This window comes from Lutjanus erythropterus, chromosome 6 (genome assembly GCF_056507025.1).
Source record: "Lutjanus erythropterus isolate fLutEry1 chromosome 6, fLutEry1.hap2, whole genome shotgun sequence".
Taxonomy (NCBI): Eukaryota; Metazoa; Chordata; class Actinopteri; order Lutjaniformes; family Lutjanidae; genus Lutjanus; species Lutjanus erythropterus.
In genome coordinates this window covers 9455279-9467724 of record NC_139322.1, presented here as the reverse complement: position 1 = coordinate 9467724, position 12446 = coordinate 9455279, and the positions used below count along the sequence as shown (strand labels likewise).

The 12446-nt window shown below is 36.4% G+C and overlaps 1 protein-coding gene across 2 annotated transcripts in view; it reads right to left on the bottom strand.

Annotated features, from left to right (window-relative positions):
• Nucleotides 1-9903, bottom strand: part of spats2 (spermatogenesis associated serine rich 2) — a 31620-nt gene extending 21717 nt beyond the window's left edge. For both annotated transcript variants that reach the window (XM_084720461.1, XM_084720462.1), the window contains exons 1-4: nt 9792-9903; nt 5221-5505; nt 2594-2673; nt 337-445 (exon numbers count right to left, since the gene is read on the bottom strand). In XM_084720461.1, the coding sequence (XP_084576587.1) occupies nt 337-445; nt 2594-2673; nt 5221-5245 (214 nt within the window). In that variant the 5' untranslated portion in view covers nt 5246-5505; nt 9792-9903. The remainder of the gene's footprint in view (nt 1-336; nt 446-2593; nt 2674-5220; nt 5506-9791) is intronic.
• Nucleotides 9904-12446: the final 2543 nt, after the last annotated feature.

The following is a 12446-nucleotide window of genomic DNA, read 5'->3' as shown; positions in this document are numbered from 1 at the left end:
GACGCTCTGACTTCTGAATGCAAAGTATGACATGCATGACAAAAAAAAACAAACACAAAACTTCTTGTCAAGGACACGTTTAGCACAAGCAATGGGCGGCTTGCCAGGACAAAAGCTCTGACTCAAAGTATTTGTGGAAGCAAACAGATAAGATGCACTATAATATTGGTTATCTTCAATCTTTTGCTTCATGTGGTGCAATTATCACCATCTTCAAAGCATTATTGTTTTAAAATATGCAATACTACCAGTTTTATGTTGAAGTAACTATTTACAAGGAAGAGCTGAATGGCTATAACTTCCTATGCATGAGCTCAAACACTGACGTCATCATACCTTCTAAGAAAGCTTGAACAGCCTTGTCAACGCAGTTCTCAAAATGCTGCAACACCAGCACAATCTCATTGTTACTTTTGTTGGGGACGACTGCCCTGACGGCACTGATCTGTAAAAGAGAATGAAAGAGGAACAGGTTTAAATATCATCTCAAGATGACTCAACATTTACTGTAAATTCACATTTAAGGTGTGGTAACATTTAAATAACATTTGCCTTAAGGACACAGCAACACTCTACTTCTTATTCATGTTCTACAAATGTGGAAGTGTAAATATATTAAGTCTATTTTTTATTTAACATCAAATAGCACTACAAGTACAAGCAGCTCCAATGCCAGTATTCACAGTTTTAACATTTTTATTTATGTAGCACTGTTTTTGGACAGGTATCTACAACTTATATGAAATTATATTTAAGAGCCACAATATTTTTAGCAGTTTTAGTAGAGAGGCACCGACTGCAATTTTCTTGTCTAAGTCAGACGTGTTTTTAAAGTCTGACCTTCCTATTCTGATTTTTGGCAGATTACAACTGTCTCTTTCTTTATTTCCTTTCTTTGAACCATAACTGCCAGCATACAAACATTTTTCTAACTTTTCTTTAGTAGAAACTTAAGTTGTATGTTTTTTTGACATTTTCTCTGCAAGTGCTTCAGGTTACTTCCAGATCTTTTTAGCGCTCTTTTCTCTCTCTCTCTCTCTCTCCATCTTTTCCCTTTTCTTCTCTTCCCCTTTCTTCCTTAATCTACTCATGTCTCTATTCCTCCTCCTCTTCCTTCCCCAACTCTTCTCTTTATCCTGTTCCTGGAATCTATCGCTCCTCTTAACAAAGACATGCTAGCATGAGCGTGTGACATTACAGTCTGTGTCGCTGTGCGCATGATGTGAACCATCGTGCAGCAGAGTCCTATTGATCAGTGCATCTGTAAGTTTTGGCACTAATGCCTCACTGCCGCTGATGTTCACTGCAACTCAAAAGCTCTGAAGCATGGCAACACCACAAAAATATTTGAATTAGAAACCAAAACTCAAAAAACCTGCAACACTACAGTGAAACTCTGATGTTTCATCTTTCTTTTAGATTTAACAGCTGTGAGACGGTGCAGCTCATCAATGGATTACATAATACATACGTACTTTAGGGCTGTACGATATGGTTAAAAAAATAAAAAACATAGCAATTATTTTGACAGATAATGCGATAGCAACATTATTCAGTTAGTGGTAATGTTCACTTTGCATCACAATTTTTATTTTCACTGAAAGAAAACTATTAAATCATGAGGAATTACTTACTACAGTTACTGCCTCTGTAGTTTCTTCCGTGATTCAAGATTAAACTAATAGAGGAACATTTTCCTTGTTATTGATTTATCTGACTTAAATTTTTAGCCAAACATTTTTTCCCAAATTACTGCCAATTTTAGTTGATTCACCTCAGTTGCATTGTTTGGTATATACCAGGGCAGCAAAATATGTTTTTTTTAAAAATCATATTGCGATTATTTTGTCTGAAATTGCAACTGCAATATGCAATGGGAATGACCATTTTCACATTACAGTTTCATTTTCACTGAAAGAAAACAATTAAAATTGTGATTGTGTGTTTTTTCAACCAAACAAACATGTCTTACATCTGGGGAATGAGATTTGAAGGCCAGTGCATCTCTGCAGCACCACAGTACTTCATTACAATGCTGCTTTGCAACACATTATCAAAAAAATTGCAGCCTCTGCAATTTGTACATTGCACATATATGTGATTTCAATAATATTTTGATTAATTGTGCAGACCTAGTATACTTCAAAGTAATTGTTTCATGGGATTTCAGGTTATCCAACATGTTGAGCTATTGAACATGTCAATAACTGTAAGAGACACTGAAAAATTAACTCATTTAGAAAGAAATAACCTAAGAAGAGTCAAGACTTGCTCGAAACACTGCATTTTTCCTTTAGCGGTATGATAACTGCTGCTCATGCTCTGACAACTTGCCCTCTCATGTTTACTGTTGCCAAAAACCAGCTCACTGGGAAACTGCTGTGCAGAGCCCACAGCTAATGAAACTGAATGTCAAGGCTTAGGAGCCAATCCACCAACACACAGTGGAAATGTTTAACTTCAGAAGCAGATTAGAAGCCCTTGATACTGTCCAAATTTTGTGATTTTACGTTTCAAATTTAACCAGTCTCCTTAAAATCCTGCAGGCTCTCTGTGCCAGCCATGTGCAGCAGCGTCTGTGTATATGTCTTACCTTCTCCTTCATCCTCTCAGCTGTTCCTCCCTGGGACATGACCATTTTAGAGCGAGTGTCAAACACCACCCCAGACGTATCTGGAAAGATGGAACAAACAGCAAACTCTATTGTTTGTTCAGGCCTTGAATCATATTTGCAAGCCACTGTTGAGCATCATTTGCAAAACAAAACAGCCAGCAGACATCTTCACAGAGATTTCCTGGAAAGAGTAGTCAGCTACGTTTATGAATCCCGATCAGGCTACAATGGCCGAATTCTGCTTGTGAAGCCATTTGTCTTCCTTTTAAGTAAGAGGCTGATACTTATCTAAGTGAACAAATCTATTATTACATGTTAACTCATCAAATAGTTTCAAAACTGGTTTGATTGTTTACAGGAGGCATCTCTTGTAGTAAAAACACCACACAGTGAGAAAATGTCGACTCCAGCATCAGTGCACATTGTACTGTGGAGGTGGAAGGACGTGTTGTTTAGGCAGCCACTTCAGTTACCAACACAAGCAGCAAGCACTTGTGAAAAATAGAGAGACAAAAACTCATCACATCTGTGCCTCAACAGTCTGGAATCTGCGTCTGATTTAAAGGAATAAAAAGTAACGAAGTCTTCTGCAAAGACATTCTTGCAAGATGAACAACTTCAGGGTTGCTGTTATCAGACACAGAATAAAACCAGTCCACTCAAGAAGTGTCTTGTGTTAAGATAAAAAATAAATCATTTTCTTTTTAAAATTGATAAACAAAACTCTACAGCTGAGTCTGAAGAGTCGGGGTAAAGTCCAGAGCTAATCTACGGCCATTTAAAGACGAGACAGAAAGACGGGGCCTTGTAAAAGTTGTTTTTCTTTGTGCATGAAAGTAGGTTAATGTCACTGTAAATATCCACAGCATTTCTCTTTCTAACTAGTCGCTGTTAAAGTATTGCCATCTGTTACACTACGCTCACAGTTTATGACTCTGTCCATTAGATTCCATGTGAAAACAATTACGCACAAATTTACTTGTTAAATAATTTTCAACTATGATCTAATCAACTAAATGCTGTAGCCATTAAAGCACAAATGACAACTTGTGTCTGTGTTTGTACACCAAACATATACATTAAAATATTAGTGCTTGTCAATTAATTGATTGGTTGTCAACTATTAAATTAATTGTCAACTATTTTGACAATTGTTTTGAGACATTTTTGAGGGGAAAAAAGTACAAATTCTCGGATTTCAGTTTGTTAAATGTGAATATTTTCTGGTTTCTTTCAGTGCTCTCTGACAGTGAACTGAATATCTTTGGTTTGTGAACAAAACAAGGCATTTGAGGACGTCATCTTGGAATCTGAGAAACAGTGATCAACATTTTTCACAATTTTAGTTAAGGATGTCTCTTTGACAATAAATAACAGCACCTGGGATACAAAGATACAGTGTCTGGAACAATTCTGGGACAGAAGAGAAACATATCTGATAAAATTTTGATGTTGATGTGTCATGGAGTATACTGTGAGCTGCAACAATTAATTGACTAATCAGTTCCTAAGGTTGGGCGATGTCTGCCAAACTGTCATATGATAATGAGGCTGTCATCATTTTTCTGCTACATGCTTCAACAACGAAGCCAAAAATAATTTTAAAAAATAATTTAAATAAACTAAAGTTTAAAAACTAAAATGTTTTTTTTTTTATTTGCTCTTAAATTAAAACACGGTCAGTCACTGGGCAGTAAATAGTGTGATTACATAAGTTGTTTTTTCTTTAGTAAATCAGCTGCAAGGAGCAATGAGGGGGCAGCTTTTAAATCATGATGACACACCATATTAACTGTCAACTATTAATTGTTTTCAGTCTTTTTTAATAAAAAAAATATTCACATTCTCTGATTTCAGCTCCACAAATGTGAAAATTTCCTGGTTTCTTTAGTCCTTCATGACACCGACTCTCTACTCTATGACTCCGAGATTGAATGTCTTTGAGTTGTGGACAAAACAAGACATTTAAGGACATCATCCTGGGTTTTGGAAAACAGTGATGAACATTTTTCATCATTTTCTGACATTTTATGGACCAAATATCTAATCGATTGATGGAACAAAAAGTTGACCGATTACTAAATAATGAAAATAATCATTGGTTACAGCCCTAATATACAGTATATTACTTTGTTAGGTGTTAATGTAATGTAAAATTTGACATGGCACCAGCACAAACTCTACGCTACATCACACACACGTTTACACACTGTTAGGATGTTTAAAATAAAGCTGTTCACTCTGTTCAAAGTGTGGGTATGTATCAGAAATAGGGTTGCAATCGCACTTCACTTTACAGTGATGTGAGTTAAACCTACTGAAACAAAATTGCTCAACTGTATTTCTTATGTAGAAAAGGGAAAAAAGACCTTCAATCTGGGGCAATGACTTTTAAGTCTGGGACAGTCGAAAGCAGAATTTAGGACAGAACACAGAGGAAAAAAAAAGTTCATTTCAAAACCTTGATTTTATGGATCAAATAATAATGTATTCATTGAGAAAATGATCAACAGATTAGTTGATAATTACAATAATCCTTAGTTGTAATACCATAAAATGTAGATTTTGCTCATTTCTTCAATAAACATAATAAAGCAAATACATACCCTTCTGGCTGTTTTTCTTTGCCATGTTGTCACCCAGAAGTATCCAAGAAACGCTTGGTTGTATACTTCCTCAAGACTGTAACAACGCTTCAAATATTTTTAAGCTGGTGTGCAAATATGGGCTCCAAGTGTGGTCACTTTAACTTTGAGTTATTCTTGTTAAAGAAGATGCCAACAAGGCTCCAACTGGCAGGAGGGTCGGAAGAACGAGGTTCAGATCAGGTCTCCACCATTTAGGCAAAGATTCAGGTTTTCTTCTCGTTCCTCCACCAAGCCGATCCAAATCTGCAGAGGGGAAAAAGGAGGGGAAAAAAATCAGCTGCCTTAAAAGAACCAGTGATCGAAAATGGTTTTGCACCGTGATCAAGAACGTAGGAACTGAAAGTCTACATTCAGAGTAACTGCAGCCATGCTATATGAAGCAAAAATGCACAGACATTAAATCTCCACTTTTTAAGATCTGAAAATATGAATACAAATCAGCTGAAACCCATTTCCCCTGGCTATAAAATATGAATGAAAAACAGATTTCAATAAGTTATTGTCTGTCTGGCAGAGCCTTCTCAAAAAAATCTGCAGTTAATATTGTCCTTGGCAGAAACACTGCATTTAGTTTAGAGGAAAAAGTTAGGACTACAGAGAAACACATATTTGAAGGGTATTTCCTTTTTCTCTGTGCTCTGCAGGAGTGGTGGGTGATAATGTTATGAAGTTTACACAAAATATTCATCAAGCCCTGAAATCTTGGGCCCTTTGGATGGGCTGGTGACTGTAAATCCCCGAATTTGACACACTGACAGATGTTTTTAAACAGGCATGATCAAGAACTACCACAAATATTTTGGATTTTCCTGCAGCCAAACTCATAACTGATGGCACAAATTGTTGTTGATGATGTCAGCAGCCTTATTGTAATAAAGACTTTTGACTTTTTAAAGCCTTGAATGAATTAGCACCTCAGTACATCACTGGGGTGCTAATTCCATATTTTGCTCCCAGGTTACCCTCACGCCTTAAATCCAGAGGTCACTGAGTACTTTCTGTTACTGCATTGATGATTTTAAATCTAAACTGAAGGCCTATTTCTTTTTCTTGCTTTTAGTTTAGTCTGTGGTTGCCCCATGGGTTTTTGTCAACTTCTTCAAACTTACATCTAATGTCCTCTCTTACTGCAGTTGTTGCTGTTGCTGGTTTTATGCTACGTCTTTTTCTTTTAACTTCTGATTTGTCATGTCATTGTCTTAGATTTCCTTTTTATTACTGCCTCCATTTTTACTCTTGCCTTCTCTGTTGTATTGCTATGCTGTATAATGTTTGCCTTCTGTGTATTACTGCTGACATTGTGTTATTGTATTTTTCCTTCTATCACCTGTGTTCAGGCAGATATTAGCTCATCTGCCTCAACTGGAAAGCACTTTGGCTCAACAACCTCTTGTTTTTAAAAGTGCAATATAAATAAATAGACTTTGACTATGTGCCAGAAGTGAGGACTTGAGTCACATAACCTTAGACTCAACTTGACAAAACTCAAAAAAGACTGGGAGACGCTGGGGATTCACCTGATACTTTTTAATCTTTTGGTGTGGTGCAAGGTAAGTTATTTTAACAACTGTACCATGAATCAATTCACTTCCACGTGAATAATCTCTTATTAATGCTATTCATTAGAGATGCACCAATTTACATTTTCTTGGCCAATCATGATTTTTTAAAGGGTCTGACCTGCTGATTCAAATTTTTAGTCTAAGAACTATAACTGACAGCAATCACAAACTTTTCTTGTAAACTTAAATTGGATGTTCACAATAAAACACTGACTATTAAATAAATTAATTTTGCTGTAAGAGGCTTTGAAACCAGGAAAAGACAACACTTCTACCACACCACGATATTTAAATCTAAGACAACATCTAGTCTCATATCACGATAGATAGAAAATCGATATATTTCCCAGCCCTTATTCATTTACACTGCTTGTCACTATCAATGAAACTGAATTAGCAACCACGAAACTGATCAGAAGCCACAATATTAATACAGAAAGAAACTGCATATGTTTCACCCCCAAATATGCAACAAAATTATATTTCTGGGCATTTCTTGATCATTCTGTGAATTCAAATTGAGTCTGCAATTAGTTGCTTTAACAAGCATATTAGACATGTTTGTTGTAACATTAAATTAAAAGAAACACCACAACAAAAGAGGAATAAAAAAAACCAAGAAAAAGTAACATTTGCACATCTCTAATACAGTCTGGGTTCGTCTGGAAATGATTCCATCATCCTGCTGAACAATCAATCACTAAAACTGATACCTCCAGCTCTTTTTACAGACTTCTGCCAAATCCGAGCTACTTTAATTACGTCTCTTCCAGTCTTAAAAATGCTTCAACCAGACATTCGACAATCTGGACTTGATTTCATGGCCCAGCTGTTTCCACCCTTTTAGGTTTCTCTTTCTGACCGTGGTCGTTTCTGCAGAAAGGGAAACTTAAAATGTGTACAAACCCACACCCTCCTGATTAGGACTTGGCATGCCACAGTCCTCGTTCCACCACACCTTTGCAGACGTCAAACTCTCACGTAAGCACAATCAACAAGTGACACTGCAGCGGCTGCTCACGCAAAAACTAGGATGCATTATGTTTATCAAGAGGGATGGTGCTTGAATCCTCAAGAGAGCCAGGTGCACTTGTGTTGAGTGATGCAATGAACCCAGAACTGCTAACTCAGCTCTCAAATTGAGGTGACTGAAAGTTTGTTTGAATTGAAGAAGTTAACAAATTGGCAAATTTAAAAGGAGGATATGTGTGACATGTAAGAGGAAACAAAGAGTGGCTGCTGCCACAATAAGAAGCCACACACAGTTTATTTCCCATGAAGCTGCAGGTCAATCGTTCTCACGGAGGTCAAATACAAGTCTGAATTTGATGACTTTTCACTTGACTTGACAAAGTCTAAAAGACTTGGAAATCAGCTTGAACTTCAAAACAAGTGACTCATTCATCTGGACTGGAGCCCTTTGACGTAAAAGGTCCAAGCCCACGTCCAAATTTCAAAGTATGTTATTTGAAAAGTCAATCAATTAATCCCCCCTCATTCCCTGTATTAACCCATGTTAACAAGCCACATACAGTTTCATCTTTAAGATGCACCTTTATTTTGAAATCTCTATGGCATATCTGTGTCACAAAAGTCTGGAAGAGCTCAGTCATAAAATTGCTGAATCATAATTTAGTTGCTTTTAGTGAGTTGACATTAATGTGCCTAAATGTGTTAAATGGACATATGATATTGTCTTATATCGATCACAGAGTCCTAAATTGAATCAAATTCATATCGTGGCAGACTTTGTGATATCAGCAAATGTCATATCATTGTCCAAAGACTCAATATAATACTGAATTGTGATGAAACATGTCATTTTACACCCCTATAAATCACTGCAGTTCTGGTAGAAATATTTTTCATCACCACTCAGGACACAAATTAGCACCAGCCACCAATCAAATGCAAATAAAATATGCAAGTGGCTTAGATTTGCTTCACTCACCAGCCAAAAAAGGAGGACTGTAATTTATTTAATGGTTGGTAAAATTGCCAGTCACTTGCCATTTGGCCAGTGGACAAAAAGTTAATTATGCACCTCGTCACCAGTGGCAAGTAATGTCTTCTCCTGACAGATAAACAGCAGTTATCTGTGTCTCAAGTGTTTGCTGTTAAATATGGAGCACTTCTTAAACCGGGCAGGAAAATGAAATGTTTAAACAGTTGATGTGAAGTTGTAGATGGCTTATCAGACAGAGATCCATGTCATCACTTGCCGCAGTCTGTCTAGCATCTTAGATAACATATTTATTGATGCAACTCGGCTTACTACAAAAGTTAAATTAGCAGCTGTATTTTAATGCAAGATATCTGTAAAAACATAACCAAACGGGCAGGTTTTTCTTACAAAATCGGGATAAAATGATACCTTAGCTTTGGCATCGGTGTCTTCATGACTACTGACCACCAAAGAGCCAACTTGGTGTTAGCTAACGTTCAGTCTGTTGAAGAAACACAATTTCTTGTGAAACCTGACTGTCTAAAATGTTTGCTAAAATCCAACCTTCGCATATTCTGCTAACTTCTAGCGTTCACTGAATGTCACTTGCACGATGGGGTCTCTGGTTCAGTGTTTCATTTCACATATTATGTGGCTGCTGAGGGTCCGGAGGTTACGTTAACGTTAGCTTGCTAACATTACCTAGACTAACTAACGTTATGTGGGCAGCTGTGCAAGGCTCTGCGGTACTGACCGCAATAATTTGCCATTAACGTTAAATTCTCACTGACAACGACTTAATGCAGCACAGTATCAACGCCTTCTTTCTAAACGGACCTTTGAATGCAGCCTTAGCTAACGCGCAGCTAGCAGACTGCCTGGCTTTTATTATTCAATGCTCCGTTGTAAGGCTAGCATCCATTAGCTCCTCCACTAAAACAGCTAAGCTGCTATTAAAGCACTGTTTTTTAGATCGCTGGTTAGTTCACTGTCTTAGCAACGTGACAAAATTCAACACGTACCTAGTGATGGCAAGAAAACTGAACAGTAGATTCTGGAAACAGGTTACCGCAGCTCCTACCGCCAGCCGTCTTTAATGCCAAGTAGTCTGCTGTGGGCAATATTTTCCTACACCAGACTCCTCCGGGGTTGCCAGGTTGGACTCAAAGAACGCCCCTTTTAATAAGTTTCAAGCAGAGCTGACAACGTAAGCGCTTGAGACCATCAACGTAGTCAATCAAAAACCTTCCCTACACCTACAGTATTCTTAATAATATTATTTTCTATAATTATCATGATTGAGTTTTTATACCCGAACCTGACTGATACTGGGTTTTTGGGGTTAATTGTTTTATAGTTAGGGGGTAAAAAAAAAAAAAAAATGGCTGATATTCTTTAAATCGGCGTTTCTCAAACTTTTTTTTCCTGTGGACCCACTTTTTAAAAAAGGCTAACCACTGGGACATTGTACTGCACTCAACTTATATTATCTTGACACTTAATTGAAAGCATATGCAACAACGTGATAAAACGTCAGCTTCTTCATAAATGAGACAAAATAAGTGCGTTTAGACGGAATTAACAGGCTCTTGTTTTCTCCTCTCAAAAGTAAAACAATAGACACATGTTAAATGCTTTATGAAAAGTGTACTGCAAATATATATCAAACATTTTTCAGAATTTCCTCCATAGTCTTTCATTCATTTAGGGGCCCAAATAAAATCTCCTGTGACCCACCTGTGGATATTAAGTGCTCATTCTAAGGCAACAAAAGCACTACAGTTATTATTTTTTTAGGTGGTTATACACAAATGAAAACACATTTGTGAGTATTATATTACATTTCTGCCATATTCTGCATGTAAATGGGCAACATTTTAATGTAATTTTAATTTTAATTACAAAAAAGAATCAAATATACTTTAATTGCTGCATATAAAGCTTAAGAAATAAAAACATTCCAAATTATGTTCTGTAAAAACAGTTTTCATATCCGCATATATCAGACAACAAATATGCCAATACCAATATAGACCATTATCAGGCCAATAATATGGTAGCTGCATATATATATATATATATATATATATATATATATATATCTTTTTTGCATGGGCTTCCTTCTTTTTTAAAATATGATCTTTATCATTTCAGTCTCTGAATACATTCATAAATACGTGCTTCTCAAAAAAATGGTCTATAGAAAGTCAAGTAGTACATACCAAAGAAGAGCACAAAGAACCATTCATGCCATGTAGATATAACAATAACTGATGATTTCTATAAAAGAGGCTTCATCATATAAGCTTAAACATTAGATGAGATAGTGACATCTTTCATTAGAGGACCAAAGTGGCTGAATAAGGTTATCTCTCAAGTTGTTGAGTAAGCTGGTATCTTTACAACCTGGGAGGATTCATGTGCTTGTAGTTGATAGGCATGTAAAAGATAGTGATGTATACCATAAATAAAAGATTAAAAATACTCTAAAATGAACATGTAATCACTGAAGGTGCTTTAGTGGGGTCGAGTCATCAAATTTCCTGTTTTTTGACAAACAAATATAAGGCCAGTTGGCTACAACAATCCACAAAAGATTGCACATGTCTTTCTTGAGTATTTTTAAGATGTTCTTTTGGTGACACACAACAGTTCTAGTTATGTTTATTAATGTGGGTCAGATGAGCAACCACGTCTCCAAGCTCTCTGACTGGAGAAGTGGGACAGAGAATGTAGGCTTAGAGATTTCTTCTTCTGTGTCTCAGTTCCCAGGACAGTCATCTCAGGCTTTTTATGTTGAGTTGCAGGAAACTGTGACATTCACAAGTTCATATCCTCAGTGCAATAGCCAAAATATTCAGTCAGTTCCTGGTATGGGTCACAAAACAAAGAGAATATTATACTGTTAACTATTTTCAGATGTGGTACTTGCCATGATTGATAAAGCCCTGATCATTTCATATGATAGGCCAATAAGATGACACTTCAATTATGTGCACACAGCGAAACTATGTCTGCAATGTGGAGGTTTTGAAGTGAAAAATATGGATGGCAAATTTGCTATTTGCAATGACTGCTCAGTGTTGGTTATGTGAGGAGCCAAATTCCTTCAATACTACAAATTTTATTGCCCATCTCAAGAGCTATCATTCCGATCATTGGGACTAATTTGTGAAAACCAAAGAGAAACCGGAGAAAAATGGCAGCAATAGTTTCCTTATTTTGCCCAGTGAAAGTGTACATTTTGAAAAGCAGTCTACGTCAGTGGGCCATCACAATAACAGCAGGCATAATAATATTTTAGTTCTAGTATAGGAGAGACTTGGCTCTCTGAAATAAGCTGGAAAACATATGTGTATATATTGGCCTAAGCAATCGGCCAAAATGAGTTGTATAAATACAGACATATTGGATATCAGCAAAAATCCAATATCACAAATTCCTGAAAATCAAAATTAATTTTGAAATTAAATTGAAATTAATCTATAAAATAGGTTGTGATGATTACATAGCTGGTGCTGCACCACTTTGTATCACTTACTATCTGCTTTTTACCCATTGTTTTATGCTTTAGTGGTTACAGTTGTTACAGAAGCAAAGTGGATTGCAAAAATATTGTAAAACTATGTATATATATATACACACATATATACATGTACATATATATTATTAATTTA